We start from the raw sequence: 22,603 nt of genomic DNA on the forward strand, positions 1-22,603 counted from the left end.
GCTAAGGCTGGACATTCATAAGAAAAAAAAAAAGAGTAAATTACCTGGGGGTACTGAGGACACCTCTACTGATGCTTATATGGAAAAATGACTTGGGGTGGTGTCCTTGGAGACCCTGGAGAACAAGGTGTGGAGCTAGCCTTACTTCTTAGTTCCCTGGGCTAGTGAGTCTACAGCTTGCCTGGTGCCTGGTTGGGTTTGGACTTCATGGTCTAGCATAGTGTAAATCCTGGGGCCAACAACAGGAAGACAACTGAAGTTTTAGGGCATGCTAAAAGAAAGCAAGACTCTACCAATGAGGAACCTGGCCCACACCCATACCCCAGAGCCATTTCAGCCTCTGCTCATTTAGGCTAGGCCCAGAAGGTGCTTTCAGGAGGCCCACACCATTGTACCCGACTCCATTATGACCCATCCTGGTCCACCCAAGTTAAGTTCAATGAGGCAAACACTCAATAAGGTGGCCCATGATGACCAGGTGGGAAAGAAGTAAGACCCTCTCTGCTTGAGAGTGTCAAGATTTTCCCATGGCCCAGTGGAACCCTACCTTCTACAGTGCTAGATTGTTAGGCTGCTGTGAAGAGGCTTACTATCAACAACCAGATTCACTCTGAACAGTTGATGTTCTGTAGAACATCCATCCCAATCTGCACTGGTGTCCCCAAAAGCCCCCATTCACAGTACATGTTAAGTAACACTTGTGAGATGAAGGGCCATTTTGTTCAACTCAAAACTTCCCTTCCAGAACACCATAACTGAAAACCTACCATGTCCAGGCACAGTGCATACAGCATCTGTGGTGGTTACTCAGAAAGCAAAGCACCTTATTGAAGGCATTTCCTTGTTCATCTTGCCATAGGCACCCCATATCTTTCAAGAAGCAATAGCCTCCTTACAGCAAGATACATGAGGTCATTAGCAGCAGGTCCAAGATCTAACACTAATGCACAAACTGACTTAATGGAGCCCATTCTATATGGAGAGATACCTTGCCCAGCCTAGACACAGGGGTGTGGGGGTGGAGAGGTGCCTTGGTCCTGCTTCAGTGAAATGATAGGACAGACTTAGTAGCTTCCTAGGGAAGGCCTTACCCTCTCCTGAGGAGCAGATGGAAGGTGGGGGGGGGGAAGTAGAGGGAGCAGGAGGAAAGGAGGGAGGGGGAACTGGGATTAGAATGTAAAAAAATAAATTAATAAAACAATTCTGATTCGGGAAAAAACTGAAAGTAGAAAAAAAAATTTGCAAACATCTGTGGAGTATCTACTGCGTGCTCTGGCCACAGGCAAAGGTGACCTTATGAACAGAAAAGAGAACAAGATCCAACCCTGGACACCAAGAAACATCATAAGCAAGATGGGTTGGCAAGCTTTCCCATCTTTGCCGATCTGGTGGGTTAAAAATGATATTTCCCTGTGGCTTAAATGTATGGTTTTCTTATTATAATCGGAGCTCCGAATCTTTTTAAATGTTTAAGATCCCACTAGTATTTCTTTTTCTGGTTCCATTTCCATCCTTTGCACATGGGAGATATTCAAAATATCTAACCACCAGTGTGGCACCAACCAATCAGAGCGAGCACTGGCCTTGGGCACGGTGGCTGTCATCTCCAGTGGCTTGGCTGTGTCTCAGCCCAGGCCCCGCCCATGTTTCTGACTTATAGAATACTTGCTTAATATTTACAGAAGCCCCTTACACATTAAGGAAAGTATTCTTTGCCTGTGATAGGTGTCTCATTTGACTTATTACGGGGCAAGGGGTGCAATGCAGTATTTTAGTTTGTTTTTATGCAGTTTGATGCTTCTATGGCCTGTTTTGTGGCTTCTAGAGATGCCTCACTCACCCTGATATTAAATTAATTCCTTAAATCTCCCTATGCTTTCTTTTAGTATTTTTAAGTTATCTTTGTCTGTTTAAAATTCTGGTCCCTGTGGGACTTACTGTGACCTGAGGCTCAGTTTCATTTTTCTTCTTCTTCTTCTTCTTCTTCTTCTTCTTCTTCTTCTTCTTCTTCTTCTTCTTCTTCTTCTTCTTCTTCTTCTTCTTCTTCTTCTTCTTCTTCTCTCAAGACAGCCACCCTGCTAATTCTAGTCCCAATTCTTGAGCAACCCATGTGTCCTTGTGCCTTCAGTTTCCAGCTGTGTTTGGAACGCTTGTCTCCAGCGTCCTGCTCTGTCCTAGGACACTTCAAATCCACTGGCTCTAGCCTCAGCTGACCTAGGTACCACCCCCCTTCCACACTCCTTTTCTGAATATCCTTTCCTGTGCCTTCACCCTCATTTCAGGAACTTTAATTTGTCCTCTGCTGAACAAATGCCACTCTGCTTTTACTAGTTAACATGGGGTTAATATAGGAGAAACAGAACCTTTCCAACCTAAGGCCTGCATCTCTATTTCTTTCTCTTCTGTGCCCTTCAGTAGTCGGTCATGTCTGTTTGCCCCCTCATACATATGTATGTGGCTTCACTGGGCTTGTGTCCCTGGCTTCTACACATTTGGTAGCTAATACCGCTTCTTGCTCTGTTTTTTAAGCAGATATTATCTGCACATAGGAAAGCTCCTAATGTGGGAGACTGTGCTCTAATCCCCCAGGCCTTTTGCGCTGCTTGGTGTCAGTTCCTCACAGTTGGAAGAAAGTCACACCCTGCACCTGTGTATTTGGCAGGGCTGGCTCCAGCCCTTCTCTGCATTGCCCAAATGGAACCAGTATGTGGGATGCCCCAAGCCAATAAGGCAGGGAGGGACCCCAATGCTGTTAGAGCAAGAAAGAGGCCTAAGCTGGCATACAAAGGCAAGCCCTGGCCAGCGGCACAGAGAAACGAGGCCAACAGAGGTGCTAGCTTTTGTGCAGCCCCAGACCTGTAATTGGGACCCACAGGTCACTCTGGCCACAACTGAACAAAGCAAGGTCTAATTAACTTTCCCCTTGGCTTCTGCTACAGCCACATCTCACCTGCACCAGAAGAGGATGGCTGGCCTTTCAGAGGGGCTGGGGATAGTCCTGCATCCTCAGGAAGAGGCAGCAACAATAACAGAAGTGAACACAGCTTTTGCTACTATTTAAACAGATTCTCCATTTACAATTTTGTGTTTGGGCCTTTCGAAGAGCTATGTTTAGAGTTTGGTTCAGAACTCCACATAGTCTCCACCCTGTGTTCTTACAACAGACAATTCAGAACTCATCTGTCACCTTTTCTTCCAGGATTTATTATTCTGGGGAGCTCCTTCAACTCTGAGCCTCAGTTACCCAATATATAAATTAAGAGTGAATGGGAGCAAGGGGGGAAACTACTGTCTCTTGCTAAGATTGTTGTAAACACTGAGTGGAGAGCATTCACTCATTCATTCAACAATCGTATATTAAGTACCTCTGTCTGTCAGGTGCTTGGCTAAGAAAGAATGGAACACAACCAATGTGGCTCTTGTCCTTGGGAAGCTTAATGAGGAACATGGACAATAAATGGTGAAAACAATAGGATCCCCACAGAACCTGACAGGGGCATGGACCAAGGGCACAAGGGGTACAGAGAGAACTATCAGGGAAGGCAGTGGGGCCATGTTTCAGGCTGTCTCACAGTGCCCTACATACAGTAAGAGCTACATATGTGCAGAGTGATAGGACAGGAAGCCCATACCATGGCCTATGAAAAGAAGTATTTACTTGTCTTTACCCTGGGCACCAGGGACCTCACGGGCCTCAGCACTACCCATCTACAGTCATCGTGTAGCCTAAACAAAGTCAGAGACAAGAGAATAGCAGACAAAATGAAGAAATGAGACTCAGCTCTGCACCAATCCTGCAGACTCTGTCCACTGCATGGAGCATGCCCCTACAGCCTCGTATTAGACACCATGGTCTTTCTACAGAGACTGCACATGCCTGCCCTTCCCTCTAATGAAAAGCTAGACGTACCAGCTGTCCCTCTAGTAAAGAGGCCACTGCCTCTAACAGCCATCAGTAGCTCAGCTTGGGAGCCAGGATTGACAGCCAGCTTTGGGCACTATCAGAAGAATCACTGCAAAAGACAGTTTTAAAATGTTACAATGGCATAGACAGAGCACCCAGCATCCTCAGGAGGGCAGCCGCATTCAATTAGGCCAAAGCAACGGTCAGCTGAAATCACAGATAGTCTCACAAGGTAGCTCTGGTGCCAGGAAACGATAAAAGATTCCATCTGAATTTAGACTAAAGGTCCATGGTGGTCAGCCTCAATGGCACATAAACATTGGAAGCTGCCCCTGGCCAAATGGAACCTGCTTCTGAGGAGCCCCAGGCAGTGTCCAGAGACACTTTCTGAAGTCACTGGAGTCCCCCGGCTGCCTGCTACAACCATTCCTAGCACTTTCATTGGCTGAACATCACAAATTGTGTTTGGGTAAATTCCAGCCCACTCCCTGTTCTAATGTTATTTAAGACAGCAGAGCCTGAATTAATGGGGATTTCCCAAAAGCTGCAATTCAAACATCCACCAAGTGCACAGCATCCCCTAACAGGGTGCCCACAAGTCACGTCTCTATTAGGCACAGCAAGCCAGCATACTTGGTAAAGCAACACTGTATAGACTCATCCTGTTTATGGGATGCAGACACTGTCCCAGCCACCTGAATTTGCACTCTTGGAACTACACTATTTGAAAGCAAGAGCCCCACTTACCCACCACCCCCAAGAAAGAAAAGTAAAGAGACTCCAGGTGCCATGAGACTCTTCCCATAAAAAGTTAAGGGCTAAACGTGAGACATTTGAGTCTTGGTGTATGCTTATAACTCAAAACCAGAAATGTCTGCTACCCCATTGTGGGCAGGGGCTAGAGAGAAGCAAAGACAGGGAGTGTGAGAACAGAGAACACCAGAGTTTTCCTTGTTTCTTTTCATAGCCTAAAAATGTGCATCTTCTGAGACAGTGACTAGAATTGGGGCTCCTCAGGAGAGGCCTAGGTGCCAGGTGGGGTCATCCTTAAGAATCCCATTGCCACCTTTGCACAGAAAGCTTCTCTTCTATGTGAGCCCTTCTACCTGAGATGATCTCACAATCCTTGCAGCTCTTCCTCACATGCTGATGAAGCCAAGCATCGCCCCAAATGCTCCAGATAACAGAGTCCAGAGGTCCTTTTCTTTTTTTCAAGACAGAGTTTCTCTGTGGCTTTGGAGGCTGACCTGGAAGTAGCTCTTGTAAGACCAGGCTGGTCTCGAACTCACAGAGATCCACCTTGCCTCTGCCTCCCGAGTACTGGGATTAAAGGCATGCGCCACCACCACCAGAGGTCCTTTATGGATCAGAGATGCCCCTGCAGGCTCGTGTGTCGGGATCTGGGTTGCTAGCTAATGGGGTTTTGGGATGTGATTATGAGGACTCTGACCTAATCAATGGATTAATCATATCATAGAATTATTGAAGGGCAGAGCCTAATTCGGGGAAGTCAATCACTGGGGGAAATGCCCCGAAAGGATACACCATGCTCAGTATGTTGACTTTCTCTCTTCCCTCCTCTCCTATCTTCCTCTCCCTTGCTTCCTTTCTTGCTACCCTGAGATGAACAGATTCCTCCTGCCACACCCTTCTGCATGGTGTTCCATCTCATCATGGTCCAGAAACAGCAGAGCCAGATGATGAAGGACTGAAATCTCTGGAACTGGAAACCAAAATAAATCCTTCCTCATTGAAGTGTGTTTCTCTGGTGTTTGGTCACAGCAAAGAAAAAGTGACTAACACAGGTCCTGTGGCCACAAAGTTTTAAATAAACTACACTCAAGAATACTGAGATAGTTTAGGAGCTAAAGTGTTTGCCATAAAGAAAACTCAAGTTTAATCCCCAGCACTCATGTGAAAAGCTGGGTGTGATGGCCCTCACTTGTAATCCCAGAGCTGAGAAGGGGACCCAGGTTATTCTGTGGCAGTTGCTTAGCCTAAGCAACAAGGCTCAGGTGCCAGTGAAAGACCCTGTTATTTAATTAAAAAAAAAAAAAAAGGAGGAAGTTAAGAAATGATAACCCAGATGGAGCACTGGCCTACACATACACACACAATACAAGGATGCACATACAAGTACACTGGTAAACATATAATTTTTAAAAACTACTTCCCATGAAGGCATCCATCATAGTCCTTCACTCACCACGCTGGGCTTCATAGATGGGGTCCCCTTTTTCCATATCCCCGAAGTGCTGGCTTCTACAATGGACAAGACTTCCATTCTCAGAGAAGTGGACCATAGGAAAAACAGGAGGTGTCACCCTAGGCTACCAAATTCTTGACAGCAGGGAGGGTTTTGAGCCCTAACAGCCTCTGATTGGTCCCCAACCTCCATGAAGGGGAGGGGCTAGAGGGTATACCAACAGCCAAAGGCCAATAATCTAATCAGCCTGATGATGCAATGAACCTCCAAGAAATTCCAGGAGACCAGGGCTCAGAAGCTTTGGTAAGGAGGAGTACAGGTGACTAGGAGGGTGGTATGCAGAGGGCAGGAAGCTCCATGCCCCTTCCCGACACCTCACCCCACATCTCTGAGTCTACATCCTCCATAACAGCTTCTAGAGTAAGCAGGCTTTTACAAGAGAAACGTTTCCTTGAGGTCTTTGAGTCACTTTGTCAAACTGTTCAAATCCCACATATGGTGTGGGACTCCAATGTACAGCTGGATTAGATGAGAGGACACACACTGAGCCCCCTGCTCAGCAGGTTGGCTGCTGGCAGGGAAAAATCTCTACACGAGTCACATATGTGTTCTGTGGTGAGCACTGAGTGGAAGAATCAAGTAGACACTGAGTTTTCAGGTAAGATTACCTTAGGGGGGGCTGGAGAGATGGCTCAGAGGTTAAGAGCACTGACTGCTCTTCCAGAGGTCGTGAGTTCAATTCCCAGCAACCACATGGTGGCTCACAACCATCCTTTATGAGATCTAGTGCCCTCTTCTGGTGTGCAGATATATACATGGAAGCAGAATGTTGTATACATAATAAATAAATAAAAAAATAATAAAAAAAAGATTACCTTATGGACAGGAACTTTAGCAGAGCCCCATAGCTGCCACACTCTCCTAGCTGCCAGACTCCCCTAGCAAGAGCCTCTTTGGAACGTCTTTCCCCCAGAGTGGACACCACTGCCTCAGCTTCTCTACAGCATCCAGCAGGAAGCAGGACTGGTAGCTCCTATCAACTGATCAACAGTGAGCACAGCCGAGGAAACTGAGCCACTACATTTTGTTTATTTATTTGTTTGTTTGGTTGGTCTGTTGGTTTTTCAAAACAGGGTTTCTCTGTGTATGTAACCCTGGCTGTCCTGGAACTAGCTCTGGGAACCAGGCTGGCCTCGAACTCACAGAGATCCTCCCTCCTCTGCCTCTCGAGTGTTGGAATTAATGGTAGGAGCCACCTACCCAGATACTGTTACTACATTTTTACATCACTTCTATTACAAAAGCAGAAACCAAGTCCTATAACATTTTAAGCTAAAGTACACTGTATAGACCAGAACTGGTTATGTGAATAGCTTGAACTATCCAGGGCACCAGAGTGCCTCAGAAGGAAAAGCTACATGTTCCACACACACACAACAGCTGGCAATGCAGGAAGCAATGGGAGTGTGTGGCACACCCCAGGTAGGGAAGAGTTTGGGATAAGGCCCATATGATTCCCAGGGGTTCATTTCAGTGATCCTAAGAGTCCTGAGGAGAATTCTGCACATGTCTCCATGTCAGGAAGCTCTCAGACTGGGTGATAATGAATTTCTCCAGGATGCTATTAAGCAAGGTCACTTCTCATACTCTGACTCCCTTCCAATGCTCCAGATTTTGGGAGTGTTCCTAGATATCACATCCCAATGGAGGTCGTTAGTGGGGTCCTGTTAGGAAACAGGCAGAGCTGTAGTAGGTACCACCAACATCAATACCAATGCTGGGCATCCCGCAAACAGGCTGCTGAAGAGTTCAGCCTGCTGGAGGCCATGGAGAAAGGAGTCTGCCAGTAGGAGAGGTCTGCCTAGCTGAAGCAGTTAGCTTCCCACTCTTATTTCTGCATAGACCTCAACCCCAGCCCCTGTCTCTCCCTACCCCTTGCTCCAGAGTGATTTCTTCTCCACATAGAAAAACTAGCATTGTTAAAAGTGTGGTAGACAGAGGAAGCAGAAAGGTTGAGTCAGGGGAAGAATAGAAGAAAGGGTGTGTGATAGGTAGGGTTTTAGTTGGGGGGGTGGTAGGGGAGGACGAGAGGGAGAAGGGAACTGGGATTGTCATGTAAAACAATCTTGTTTCTAATTGAAATAAAAAAAAATCTGGAAAAAAAAAGTGTGGTAGACAGGTATGGGATTCAAGTTGTTGCCAAGAGCTGAAGGAAGGTGAAGTGATGATAGGGCCCCCGTTCCAGGATCTGCTGAGAGGGGAGAATACTTCTCGGCAGAGGCCCAGCCATACTTAAAGGCCTTTAGGAACAGGGCAAGTAAGAGTTTCTAGCTTCAGGCTGCTTCCTATCAGCGAATTTGACCCCAAATGGGTGAAAGTCCCCCTTTAGAGCCGGGCAGTGGTGTCGCAAGCCTTTAATCCCAGCACTCGGGAGGCAGAGGCAGGTGGATCTCTGTGAGTTCGAGACCAGCCTGGTCTATAAGAGATAGTTCCAGGACAGCCTCCTGGAACCCTGTCTCAAAAAACAAACAAACAAAAAGAAAGTCACCCTTTAGAAAACTGGCCTGAGATTTAGATGCCCTTTCCCCAAAACTAGCATCCAAAGAGTAAAAGATAACCATAATGAAATACAGAGTTGTGAAAAAGAACATAGCTACTATGGTCGCTCTCTCTCTCTCCAAAGCTGAGCCCAGAAATGCATGTGTCCCTATAGTGCAGCTGGTATACCCCAATGTATACACATGTCCCCAGCTCCCTACCCACCAGACAGAGAGAACATGCACTCTGCTGAAGTCTTAAGTGACTCCTCATGACCCCATGTCCCAGCACACACTCCAAAGGGTTGGATGCCTGCAGAACAAGGTTGCCATCATTGCTAGCATTTCTCTTGAGTAGGAGAAGAACACCAAGCCCAGAGGTAGACCCGGGTCTCCACTGCTCAGGCTGGCCTTGGTCTTTGGAATTTCCCCATCCCATCACAAGCCCTTCCTCACAGCTCACTGCTTTGCATGGCTTTCCACACTTAAGCTGCTTAATTTTGCACTAACAACCTCTTAATTGCCATGTTTCCAAAAGGCTTTCCAGAAATCTGGGGTACAGATTCACTTTTAGCCCATATACTGTGGTGTATGGTTAGGCAGATAACAGGGCACCTCTACCCAATTTCTGCCTGCCAGGACACTGCAGCTTTTATTTTTAATTTTATTTAAAAGAGGATACAGGGTACCCAAGACACCACAATAAAATGACATTAACTGTAAAATTACATTATTAATTCTTTAATCTCACTTGAGGCTTCAAGCTGTTGCTATGTCCAATTATCCGTGTAACCACCTGTCAGAATCCCGGCGCTATTTAGCATTACCTCCAGGACAGCGGTGGGCCCGGTGGTCCGTCAGGTCTGCCAGAGACTCGAAGTCCTGCTGACAGTGATCGCAGGTGTAAATTGACTCATCCTCCATGTCTTCATCGTCCTCATTTCTCTCCTCTTGACTTGTCACGCTGTTCCTGTCTTCCAGCGCACGGCTGGTTTTCCGATCGCACTCTGGCTCTCCTTCTAGGCCTCCTGCCAACAGGAAGAATACAGTCCACATCAGCTGACAGGGTCTCGGGAAAGGGGTTTAAAAGAATCACCCAGTATTTATTACGATACATTTAATTACTCTACCTCCTGGGGTCCATTATTCTTGACACCTCTCAGTATATTAATATATGGGGGGGGGGGGTTGTAGCATGTGGTGCAGTAATTCTCAACTAGATTCTTTAATTCATGGCACAAATCTTCTAGGAGGACTTCCTGTCATCTTCCCTCTATTTGTGGCTGCTGGGGGTTGTGACCCCTCAGGGAAGTGAGAACGCCTTAGCATTTGTTTCCTAAAAATCCAATTCCATGGCATACCTTTCTGAGGCCCCCCTCAGCTGCGCCTAACATACCCTGACTTGTCGGTTTCCCTAAAGCCCTGCAATTTGGAATGGGGACCTCTCTGTCACAATGGCCCTCCACACAACACATCTTGAAGGTCCCTGCAAATGCCCTATCTCTAAAAGACCGAAAGGGCATGAAGCTAAAGGACCCAGGATAGTTAAATCCAGAACTTAAATGGAACCAGCTACAGTGGCATGCCTGCACTGGAAAGGCTGAGGTCAAAATCCTGAGTTCAGGACCAAACTGAGCTACATAGTGAGTATAAGGCCAGTCTGGGATACAGACTGAAACCCTTTCTCGGAAAAACAAAGCAAGGACAACAAAAAAGTCTGAACAGATCGGGCCATTCCCAGTGACCAGGCAGCCACCTAGGCATTAAACACTAGGTATGGATAAGGGTAGCAGTTTCTGTAAGATTAACAACTGCTCTGGACTTAACCCTATGCAGTGAGCCTGTGGAAGAAAGAGACTCATGACCACATTGAAGCTCTGCATTTACTTGCTCTGCAAAGCCACAATTCTAGGTACACTGCCCCATTTCACAGTCTCATATCCCAGAGCAGTTCAAGAGATCATGTGGTACTGCATCCCACAGAGAGGGACAGCTCCGTGAGTCCCATTTCAAAGTACCGCCTTCCCATACCCAGCAGAGGGGTAACATCCCAGAACCCTCCATTTCCTGACTTCTATCTACCTTACATCCCTATATCTGTGATAACAGAAAATTGCCTCCATCTTAGCAATTAACAGAACTTGGAAGGCAATGTATGGAAAGAAAAAAATAACAAGATAAATATCCAACAGTAGCCCTCATGTCAATGGCTTAAGCTTGCCCATTAAAATACAGAGACCCTTGATTGGAAAACTAAAGTGTATGTTGTCCCTTTCCACACACAATTGTCCTTCGACACAGATCTGATGGTCAGAAACTGGCAGCATTGATCTAAATCAACTAAAAAGGCCTCTATCATGCATAAATGTATTTATGCAAATATATATGCATGTAAAAGTGCATGCATATGTGTTATGTGCATATCTGCATGCGCATAACTGTCACCAAAAAAGGCTTAGCAGACAACCTTTAAATTCCCCAGGGCCAGTCACCAAAGCATAGGAGAGAGACCTGAAGCTAAGAAGGCATTCAATTTGAGGAGCAAAGCACAGACCCATAAATATTTCAATTTAGAAACAGATGATGTTATAAGGGCTCTATTTCTCCTGTCTGCAAAGAACACACACTTCCAAGCCCCTAGCATCAAGAACCTGGGAACACAAATCAGCTCATCGGAGAGCCAGCTGCCGCCTTCCATGGCAGGGAACAGCGTAGGACACACGGCAGAGGCAGTAAAAAATCAATGCTTCCATTTGTGGCCCATCAAAACATCTCTCTTCTTACCAATTAAGGGATGTACAATTTTTAGGTTCTTTTATTACCAGAACAAGCCAACTCCCGGCAATACAGAAATCCCATTAAAAGCTAAGCAGCATATTTATCTCAGGGAATCTGATCCACAGCAGCAATAGCAATGTGAAGAAACAGAAAGCAAAGAAATGAAAAATATCATCCAGAATCTTTGAAGTTATAGTCATCACATATCGTAGTTACACATGCAAGCACTGCTCTCTAAAATTCTAGTTTACTGTCTCTTCCCTTAATTTAAAAACAAAAACAAAAGAAACCTTCTGCAGAGGATTTAAAAGCGCCATAATTTCGGCTTTATCTGCTCTACGAAATCTCTAGATAGTAAGTTACACTCCGCACCAAGCCTTTGCTACTTTACTTAACACACAGTTTAATAGACATATTTAAATTACCCCCTTGTTATTTTTTTGCCATATTTACTTGGCAATTCTAGTTGTAATAGCTCAGCAAATCCACAACTGGAACCACAAACACCACACTGCATTTGATCTCTTTAAATCTGGTACATCCTGTTGACTGGGGAGTAGATAAATCAGAATGTCAACTCTCAGTTTTTATAAGGCAAAAGCCCATAAAGTCGTCCAAGAGTATAAATCTGCTTTAAGAAACTGTCACCTCCCCTATGTCTGGCTACTAATGGGAAGGCAGGGTGGCTGTACAGAAAGGGACAAGGGAGGGGGGAAAGGCAAAGGGGCAGATGAGGGCCCAGACCTCACCATCAGGCTTCCCAGAGGTGAAAGGCTCCGCCTGCCTGACCTTGAAGTTAGGTCACAGAGAAGACTCTGCTAGCCAGCCCAAGTTCTGAGGAAGAGACTTCACTCAAGACCCAGCACCCAGGGTCTCTGCTGACTCCAGGACCTTGGAAACAAAAAGCCCACTGACCCTGGGCAGGACAGGATCTGCAGAGTCTCCTTCCAAGGAAGGGCTCACACCTTTATTCCTAGCACTCTGGAGGCAGAGGCAGGTGGATAAATTCAAGGCCAGCCTGACCTACAAAGCAAGTTCCAGGACAGCCAGGGCTACAAAGAGAAACCCTGTCTCAAAAAGCAACAACAACAACAACAAAAAAGAAAAATTTAAAAAAGGACTCTATTTTCCTACTTTAGTAGAAGGGAAAAGGATGAAGAGTCCTTTCCTTTTGTCTGAGAAGACAGGAGCTTTTCAGAGTCACCCCAAGCTATACAAGAAGTAGAGCCTACATTGCCCATCTGTTGGGTCATCAGCTCCCATAGACCCAAGGCTTAGTAGGACAGAGGGCTCTTGGGCCAACATCCTCTCAGGAGCACTCTCTGGCTGTTCCTCTATCCTGGACCCACTTGGACCAGCTGCACAACAAGCCCCTAGGATTAGAGGATTGACCTTCCCTATTCCTTTGACCCAGTTCATCTATACTCAGGGTAGCCCTGCCTGTTCCATTCTTCTCCTGTCCAGTCTCTGAGATCCTCCTGGTCCCTGCTCTGAGCGTGGATGTGGCTGGAATAAGCACAGGAGAAAGAGGCCTGGGCATGTCCAACTCCCTACCAAGTGCCACCACATATTTTTGACACAGAGGTCTCTTGACTTCAACCACAGCCAACCTACTGGCCCCTCTGGCCACCTGGAGATCAAACACAGCAGTCAGCAAGCTGGGAAAGGCAGCCTGCTGGTTTCTCCTCTGTCAAGGCCTCTGGGTCTGTGAGGGCCTTCCTGCAAAGTGGTTAGTCAGATCCTTTCCCTCCCAGCCCACTCCAGTTCTCCTAGGAGCCATCTACAGCAGCTGAAGCCTTGAACAAGGGAAACCCAAGCCACAAGGACTTTGAATAGGGTTACTCCCTTTTGGCCACAAGCAAGGGACAGGAAACCACATGAGCCAGAAAACACTGCCTCTCCAGTCCAAACTGATACTGACTCTACTTCCCAGACCTCACACTCCATCCCAGACAACTCACAGTTTGTCAGTTTCTAAGTATTTGCCCAGGAAGTCATCAAGGCATCAGCTGGCATTTACTGGACCTTCATTGGATGCCTGGCATGTTCCAAACAAAGCCACCTAGGGAGTGCTATGAGGAGTTGCCATTGTGTCCCCATTTTAAGTAATGAAAACATGGTTCTATGGGTTAGTCAAGGCCAGAAGAGAAGTGGCAGGGCCACCACACAGTCCACCCACAACAGAAACATCATAAAAAACAATGAGCCAAGTGTTGGGGATTTGAACATGCCATCAAAGTCTGACGGTGTGTGTTGGCTCCTGCTGTCTTCTCCATGCTAGCACGTGTCTGCACAGCCACACATGCCTTTTAGTTCCATGAACTGCCCAACTGCTTCTGCCCAGGACTTACTACTTCCTGCTCCCTAGCAGGCAGGAGAACGAGACCCACCTAACACACATACCTGGGCCCCTGCCTCCCTGCCCCTTGTTGTGAGAGCACTTGGTACAAAAGATGTTCATGTGGACTGATTTGCTTTTTCCTCTCTCACTCACTGTGGCAGTCTGCATTTCCTAGAGATACCAAGACAGTTCTCATTCTAGCTGCCCCTGTGCCCCTTGACCTTATACCCATCAAGAAGAGGGGCCTACTTCCCCTCCACAATCCCCCACAGGCTGGCAGCCTTGCTGAGCTCCTAACCAATAAGATGCAATAGAAGTGGTGTGCAGGGATTCTTCTGAGGCTAGGTAGGAAGAAGCTTGAAGCTTCCCAGTAGGCCTCCTGGGATACTCCCACTGGGAATGAAGCTGCCAGACTGAGAGAAGCCCAAGCCTAGCGCAGCTTCAGCTTAACATCCAGTACCAGTACATGGCTACACAACCCATGCGGTGTGTACAGCAATTCCAACTTTCATCCCTGATCGAATCCCTATGGCTATAGCTATGGCCACCATACAGCTGCCACTCAAGAAATACCAAGAGAACCTTCCACACAACCCAGTCAGCCCACAGAATAGAGAGAAATAACAACAGATTGCCAGTCACTCGAAAGCACTGAATGCAGGGTTGTTTGACACTGAACTGGCCAGAGCATGCCCATTGGGCTACAAGCTCCATGGGGCATGGCTGTGGCTGCCTCTGCTCACTATAGTCCCCCCAGCCTCTGGTGTAGCCAGCTACATGATGGGCACTCAGCAAGTAGATGTAGAAAAATTAACAGGCTTCAAAGAAGCAAGTCTCTGTGTCTACAAGCTGTAGTCACAGCGCTGTTTAGCAGGTGGTATTAAGTGGGACCGCATAAAGACATCAACTTTTAGGTCAAAAAAGTCAAATATTATCGATCTCAAAGTATCCAGTCTGTACAGAGAGGCTACTCTGTCACACTAGCTGCTTCTTGTAAACCACTCCATGGTGCCACTCTATCCTACTTAACTTTGAACCCTGAACCCAAAAGGTACGGACTGGAGGTTTCTGGTAGCAGAGGCAATGACACATGCTGCTTCTCATTAAGAAGGTAGCTCCTTTACTCCACCAAGCCACAATCCTCCTCAGGGTGACAGTGGGAGGGAGAGCCATGGACTCTGAAGAAAGCACCACACGCCTAGGAAGTGGCAGAGAGAGAGAGAAGCAGTTTGTCAAAGATAAAGGAAGGTGGCCCAGCCTCCTCAGCATAGGGAATCTTGGGGTTCTGCCTAAGGCTTCCATGTCACAATAACTTGATGCCTAGATCTATCTGCCAAGTTTCAGACAGGGAAGCAAACTACATTAGGAACATCCCAGAAAAGACACTTTCAGATTCCTAAACTAACCACCACACAGGACATTAGAGGCAGGAACCTGAGGAAGGGCTGGACAGCTGTGTTTGTCCAATCCAGAGAAACAGAAGGGAAAGTCTGGGGCTGTGGGGGCTCCCCAACACCTAAGGGCAGCTGAGACAGACTCAGCAGGAATCAGCAGTGAGTGAGTCCCCTCTGTCTCTGGGTCAAAAGGTCCTGTGCCCAGATGGGGGGTCTCATCTCTTCCCAGGAGGAACTGTAGCTCCAAGTGTCAGGTACAGGTCCTGAACACCCTGGGAACCTCCAAGAACCATGGGGAAGGCCCTATCTTTGCGACTTCAGGGCGGAGCGCCACATGGTGGAGGCTAGAGACCGTAATATTCCAAGGGTAGAGCTAGAGAGACTCTGCCAGTACCAACAAGCACACACCTTCATTCGCTCTTCCTTCATCCACAAATGTTTCCTGAATACCTACTGTGTGCCAGGCATTCTATACACATGTTTGCTACAACCTAAGTGCACTTCCTAGCCCTGTTTACCTTGGTGGTCTCAGAGCCCACAGAAAGCCTGACACAAAAAAGACAATAAATGTGCTATGGGGTCAATGAGTGAGCAGGTGAATGGCTAAAGGGGAAAGTGGGACAGGAATGTGGGTTACACAGACAGCTCTAGACACCCCCTGCTACAATGACCTCAGAAGTGCCTCCTGCCTGAGCTTCTAGTTTCTGCTGTGCCTACAAGGCCCTGAGATGGACTGGCAGCATCTTTTCCTGCTGCAGAAAGCACAGAGAGCAACACTCACTAAATGGACAGCCATGGCAAGTAAGATGTGAGAGCAGCTAACCCCTCCTACCAAGTACCTACCACGAGTACATGAGCCTGGGAGGGTCTAAGAGGGAAATGAGAGCAGGCAAAAGCAGAAAGAAGGGTCACAGGGGGAAGGGGACTAGGAAGGAGGAGAGGGCGCAAGTCAACAGCCAGCCAGGCAGGCAAGTACTTGGAAGGCCTCCCTTGTCATCTCTTCTCACAATTGGCCCTGGATGTGACACTGTGCTCCCTGCCTCTGCAGAAAGCAGAGCCACCCAGTGCTGAGTTCCAGGCACATCCTACGGCGGAGAGCCCATGGTCTGGGAAACATCAAGACACCAGGTACAGCCCACTCCTGATAGACTCAAGTTGTTGGATTAAAGGCAAGGAATTTAAATGACAATACACACAAGCAGTGATGGCTGGATTTGTAGCTCAGGGACATAGAAAGATAGAAAGAACAGAGAAGAGCCACAGGCTGTGGAGCCAACTTGCCTCGGTTCAAATCTACATTCCACCATTTAGCAAGTGGTGACTTTGGACAAGTCATTTCTGGTCTCTGAGGCTCATTTAACTCTTTTTTCTTTTCTTTTTTTAAATTTTATGGTTGAGCCAAGGTTTCTCTGTGTAGCCCTCGCTGTCCTGGAACTCACTGAGATCTGCCTGCTTCTGCCTCCAGGGTGCTGGGATTAAAGAGCCACCATGCCTGGCTCATTTAATTCTTTAACTGTTGTATGGGAAAACTGGTCCATATGGTATGGTATGAGAAAATGGTTCATGGTTACTGGCTTATTACTGCTGTTGTCAAACCCAACACACTCAACATCAGGACCCAGACAAGAATTAAAGACATCACACAGCAAGGGAGGCCCTACCTATTCTTAAGGATGGAGAAGGGTGGGGAGATCAAGGCACATGCTCCTGTGAATGGCACAAAAATGTCCACGCAGACACCCCATACACCCCCAATAAAATTCATTTAGCCCAGAGAGAAGACTGAGTCAGCCCTACTTCCAACAAGCTTGCCATGTGACTTGAGTTTGCCAGCGGGCCAGTACTGACACATTTACTTCACAGTTCACTGGCCCATCTTTCTTGACCTTGCCTCTACTGTGGCTGAGGGGGAAATGGCTGGAAGGCACCTTTCATTTCCATGTTTACTGGAGCAACATTTTCTTAAGTAGAAAATCCACACTCTATTCTGACAGCCTGTAAGCTTCTTTAAAACACATTCCCAAGGTAAGAATCACTTTCAAAACTTGGGTGCTGGCTAGCTTAGCTCTATATCTGTCTGGGCCCTGACTGCAGAGGAGGGGACATTTCTTTTGACACAGCCTGAGCTAGTGGGCCTGCAAGGACCTGAGACACAGGGATGCACAAACAGGGCCAAGAGCTTCCAGCCCCAATTAGACAGCATATTTGTGAATCCATTGCCGTCCCCAGTTTCTGAAGTAGCCATTATTTGTCTGTAGGTTTACAGTATTTGCAGTGCAAACCAGCGCTTAGCCTAAGGTGCCCTTGGCAGCAGGGCTCTTGGCAAATATCTCAACACTTAACTTACTATCCTCTGAAAGAAGGAAGTGACTGCTGCCCCAGTCAGGGCCAGTGGGTTCATGGACAGAAGTCAAGTCAAGGTCAGGTCAGACTGCACTTCATGAGCCTTGCTGGATGTACTGTCCATGAGGGACTGGTCCAACACAGGATCCCAGCTGACTCTGGAAATTACCAGAACCTTCCAGGGAACATCTCTTCATTGGTGAAGGATTCTGGAGCCTGCAACCAAGAATGACTCACAGTGCTGTAGCCAAGGTTTCCTCCTTCCTCTGCGTCTTTCATCTTGTGTCCTAGTTTGCTCTTTATTGCTGCAATTAAACATCATGACTAAAGGCAACTTGGGGAAGAAAGGGTTTATTTAGCTTATATACTCCTGTGCCACAGTCCATCACTGAGGGAAGTCAGGGCAGGAAGTCAAGGCAGAAGCTGATGCAGAGGACATGGAGGAGTGTTGCTTACTGGCTTTCTCAGCCTTCTTTCTCATACAACCCAGACCTACCTTTCCAGGGATGCACTACCCACATTGACTACCCATTCACGTCAATCATTAGTGAAGAAAATGCTCCCACAGATACACACACCTATAGGCCGATCTGGTGAAGGCCTTCTCTCAACCTCAACTGTGTCAGGTTGACAAGAAAACTAAGCAGCACATCTTGGGACCCATAGCCCATTATGAGAGATGTCACCTTAAACCAATTATACAGAAAACCAAGTAGGCTCAGACTAGAGTAAAAATCCATTGCCACTCAGACACCACGTGAAACAACTCTCCAATATCACACAACTGTTCACATGGGGTGTTCCTGGAAGGCTAGTGAGGTGCGAAGCCCCAAAGGGAGTAGCACTGCCTGGCTCCTAGAGACAGTCATCGCCTGTGAGAAGTACCACCCAGCACAGCATCACCCACTAGTTTTTTCCTTATACAAAGAAGTCTTTATTTTCATGTAAAATCTTCAGAATTTTTTAAACAATTTGTGTGTGACCCTGTACTTATTATGCATGTCACAGCACACGTGTGGAGGTCATAAGACAACTAGGACGAATCTCTTCTCTTCTTCTGCCACATGGGATCCAGGGATCAAACTCAGGGTGCCAGGCCTATCTGCTAGGGCCCTTATACACTACACTTTCTTGTTGGTGCCAAACCTCTGGATTTTTATGTGTTAATTTTAAGTTTTAAGAAATATTGAGAGCTGAGGTTGGTGGTACATGCCTTTAATCCCCAGTACTCAGGAGGCAGAGGCAGGTAGATCTATGAGTTCAAAGCCAGCCTGGACTACAGTGTGAATTCCAAAACTGCCAAGGCTATACAGAGAAACCGGAGTGGGTGTGGGGATTAAGCCTTTGGAAGAGGCTTAACTGAGAGTCTCTGCCATGGATTCCCAGCAGGAACAACCTGGGGTTGTCACATCCAGGGCCATCTGCTCAGTGCCCCTTGGATGAGGAGGTTAGCTGAACAGTATATGACAGTGTCCCTTCTTTGGACACTCAGACTCTAGGTTTGTGTCCATTCTCTGTAATCTTGATGGCTTAACACAGCTGAGCCTTATCCTCATTCTGAACATGAGGATGACATTGTGGCCTGGTCAGGTTTTGAGCTCCCCCTACTAGGGTCTGTTCATACTGACATCACTCCAGTTTCTGTCAACCAGGCCCTAGTCGGCATCAAGGCCCCACCCCCACCCCAGCAGCCCTATCAGACACAGAATTTCACACCTACGGTCCACCAACATTTACTGAATACCTACTAGATTCTACCCACTGTTGAAGGCAGTGCAGACAACCCAAAGAACCAGCCAAGTTCTGTACTGTGAAAAAGCCAATGTTGCATCACAAGCATCTTGTTCTTGATGATAAGGGGGCATCACTCTCCCCCAACCCAGCTGTTCAAGTGTGGTGTCCATCCCACAAAGACACAGGGACATGGTAGTCCCTCCTCCCATAGCACACCTCCACAAGCTCACTTGAGATAAGGAGACATGTGGAAAACAACAGGGCAGGTGGGGTGGAGGGAGGGAGACGAGGAGATGTGAAGGAGGACAGTCATCCAAATGCTCTCACTGAAAAGGAAAAATAAACCTTTTCCATTGGGTAGTTAACGGTAACACTCCCCCGAGCCACTCTTAACAGAACGAATCTCATCACGTGCAGTGATGAAGAGTGGTAGGACAAAGCCACCCTGGAACTATGAAAATTGCATGCTGTGACTTGCTGGTGACCTCCTGAAGTGGCGTCCATTCTGTCCTCCCAGAGCTGTCTGATGACATCTCCAGGCAGGCCAGAGGTGGGCACAATTGCATGGGAGCTAGATCAATCCAGCTGCTTTGTGGCTATTGTCAGGCCTGGCTCTCCTAACAGTTCCAGATCCTGGTACAGAACTCAAGGCCAAGATGCTGAGGCAAACACCCCTCCCTTGTGGTGGCTGCAGAAGGAAGAGCCTGTGAGGAGATGGGTCTGTCTTGCTCTAGCCAGAACAACCCATGGCCAGACTGCAGAAGCTTGGCTGGGGACGAAGTTCACATAGAGTCCAGAGTGAACACAACAAAGCTGCTTTGGCTTCTGGGTACCATATGCCTCTCTAGGCCTCAATGGTCCCATCTGTAAGTTAGGCTATGGACTGTGGAGCACAGCTCTTTGAAACAGTGTGCCCAGGGGACCTGTAGTTGTGCCAGGGTAGGCCTGGGACAGACACTCAGAAAGTGCCATAACCTCACCCAGGAGGGAATCCCTGCTTCTAATGTTCTCTGCAAAGGCTCTGTAGAGGTCCACCAGTCCACCTCCTCCTCAGCAGCCAGGGCTACCCTAAGTCCCACCCCTTGCTGCCGGCCACTCCCACACGTACCCTGAGCACTTGCTAAATACTCCTTTTGCTATTGTTAACAGCAATTTATTGGACCAGCTTCCCTCACCCATCAGCACCTAGCATACGGCATGATACACAGTAGGTGTGGTACGCAGTGGGTGCTCCAAAAGACTTGCAAGCCAGGAGGCAGAAAGGGAGGAGGATCTCTGAGTTCAAGGCTGCCCTGGTATATAGACATTACAGACCAGCCAAAGATACATAATGAGACCCTGTCTCAAGAAATGGAAAGACAAGAAATGGAAAGAGGGAGGGAGGGAGGGAGGAAGATAGTCTAAACTGAACAAGTGAACCATACAATCAGTCAAGAAGGACCCAATCCACTGTGACATAGGATGATCCCACTGCGGTACAGCTCAGTGGTAGTGTACTTGCCTAGCATTTCATCCCTAGCACAGCTAAACAAACGAACAAACAAATCCTGCAGGGGCAGGGGCAGAGGCAGGGGCAGAGCCAGGAAGAGGCATTTTATTCCGCCCTGCCCAGATGCAAGCAATCTCCAGTACTGGAGACCCATAGTCCAGACTCCAAGGCCTCTACTGGAACCCAAAGGCCAGATACTTCCCCTACCAATGACCCTCCAACCCAGGGCCTCTAGCCTGGCTTCTGTGTAGCACCGGGAGGTCAGGAGTCCCTTCTCCTCCAGCCACAGAGAAAAGATTGTGTAAAAACTTTAAAAGTTAACTAATGACTGGCCATGGAAACAGTCTGGTGTGTGTCACATCCCAGGAACCACAGAAGAGTCTCCTAAAGAAAAGCTGGGGGTCTGCTAGGTGCTTTTCCCCATGTGAGGAAGTCAAATGGTAGCATGCTTCTAAATGCCAGGCACCCCACAGGGCAGAGTGGCCTCAGGCCACCTCCAGGGACCCTGACCAGCAGCATCTTTTTTCCAGGGACCACAGGTTCTCTGCACAGCTTAGCCTCATCCACTTGCTAAGATCTGTCGGCTTTCTGCTTGTTTCACTCCAGTACCCAAGAGAGAGTTTGGACATTCAGAGTCTAGAACCTAGATTCCTATAGTAACCCATGGAACAAAGCCTGCTGCTCTGCATCCTCACCCACAAGGGAACTGAGGGGTCTCCAGACCAGCACACATTTCCTGGGGAATGGACAGATGTAAGAGTTCTGCATGCTGGCCTCCAATCTAGGGATCGACATTCCCATACAGAAGAGCAGAGACTTGAGAGGATTAGATTAGCCACAGGTCAGAGGTCAAGTGGGCAGCACAGAAGAAGCTTCCAGATTCACTGTAGGATTCGGCTATGTCCACCCCAGGGTCGGTATCTCTATGAAGATATCTTTATGCATACACACACAAGGCACCCCACTCACCCCCGGCTCACCCTCAAACCGTCACTTAACTCATATTTCAAACCGCTCTTGATGCTCTTTAGTCAACAGGAGGCAGAAACCTTTTATTAAATGCTGCTAATTTTTTATTGATCACACTGTGAATCATTTCATTTTCCATTACCACAAATGTCTCCTATCAGGGCTCCGCAATGACGTTCCTTGACGCAGTCTGGAGCATCTTGTCACTTTTAATCAGTTTTCAGTTTCAGTGCAAATCAAAAATTAAAAAGCAGGCTCTTTGTGTCATTATTGCTTTTGTTTCAAAAAAAAAAAAAAAGTTTCCATACAGGAAAGGTTATTATGCTTGGAATAAACACACTTCGAATCAAATTCAAACTAAATTCCTCCCTGACTCTAACCAATTTTAGCATTAGCTCTTATAATTTTTTTAGGTTTATTTTCATGGAAAGACTGTGCATAATTATTGTTCATGCCCTCCCAAAACACTTACGTTACTAAAGTGCGAAATGTCTTCTAACACAAAGACAGATCTCTGGGAAGTAATTACAGAAATGCATTCAGGGGCAATAATTCTATATTAGCTGTCAGCAGCAGACATCCTCAGAAAGGCACTTGTTACCAAGGAATTATTTTTGTTGCTGTTGAAGGCATGGCAGGCAAGCCCAAACCAAAGACTGCATCTGACCGGAAACACAGGATCCCTCATCAAGGGTCAAATTAAGTTTAAATCATTACCTTGAAGCCCAGCAAACTCGTACCTGACTGTCTATTGTGGAGACGTTTTTGAGACGCACTCGAGCGCAACGTGGTCTTCCCTTTCGCAGCGTGGTGCAATTACCTTGAGTCTCAAAAGGATTCTGCCAGGAGCTTGTCACAATAGGGAAAGAGGAGGTGGCAGGGTGTCTATTAAATGCTAACTCATGTCA

At 47.3% G+C, this 22,603-nt stretch overlaps 1 protein-coding gene across 3 annotated transcripts in view; it reads right to left on the reverse strand.

The window, feature by feature from the left end:
- Nucleotides 1–22,603, reverse strand: part of Znf423 (zinc finger protein 423) — a 295,757-nt gene that overhangs the window by 190,604 nt on the left and 82,550 nt on the right. For all 3 annotated transcript variants that reach the window (XM_027405520.2, XM_027405521.2, XM_035442574.1), the window contains one exon: nt 9,475–9,675. In XM_027405520.2, coding sequence (XP_027261321.2) covers nt 9,475–9,675 — 201 coding nt within the window. The remainder of the gene's footprint in view (nt 1–9,474; nt 9,676–22,603) is intronic.

Source organism: Cricetulus griseus, chromosome 3, assembly GCF_003668045.3.
Source record: "Cricetulus griseus strain 17A/GY chromosome 3, alternate assembly CriGri-PICRH-1.0, whole genome shotgun sequence".
Taxonomy (NCBI): domain Eukaryota; kingdom Metazoa; phylum Chordata; class Mammalia; order Rodentia; family Cricetidae; genus Cricetulus; species Cricetulus griseus.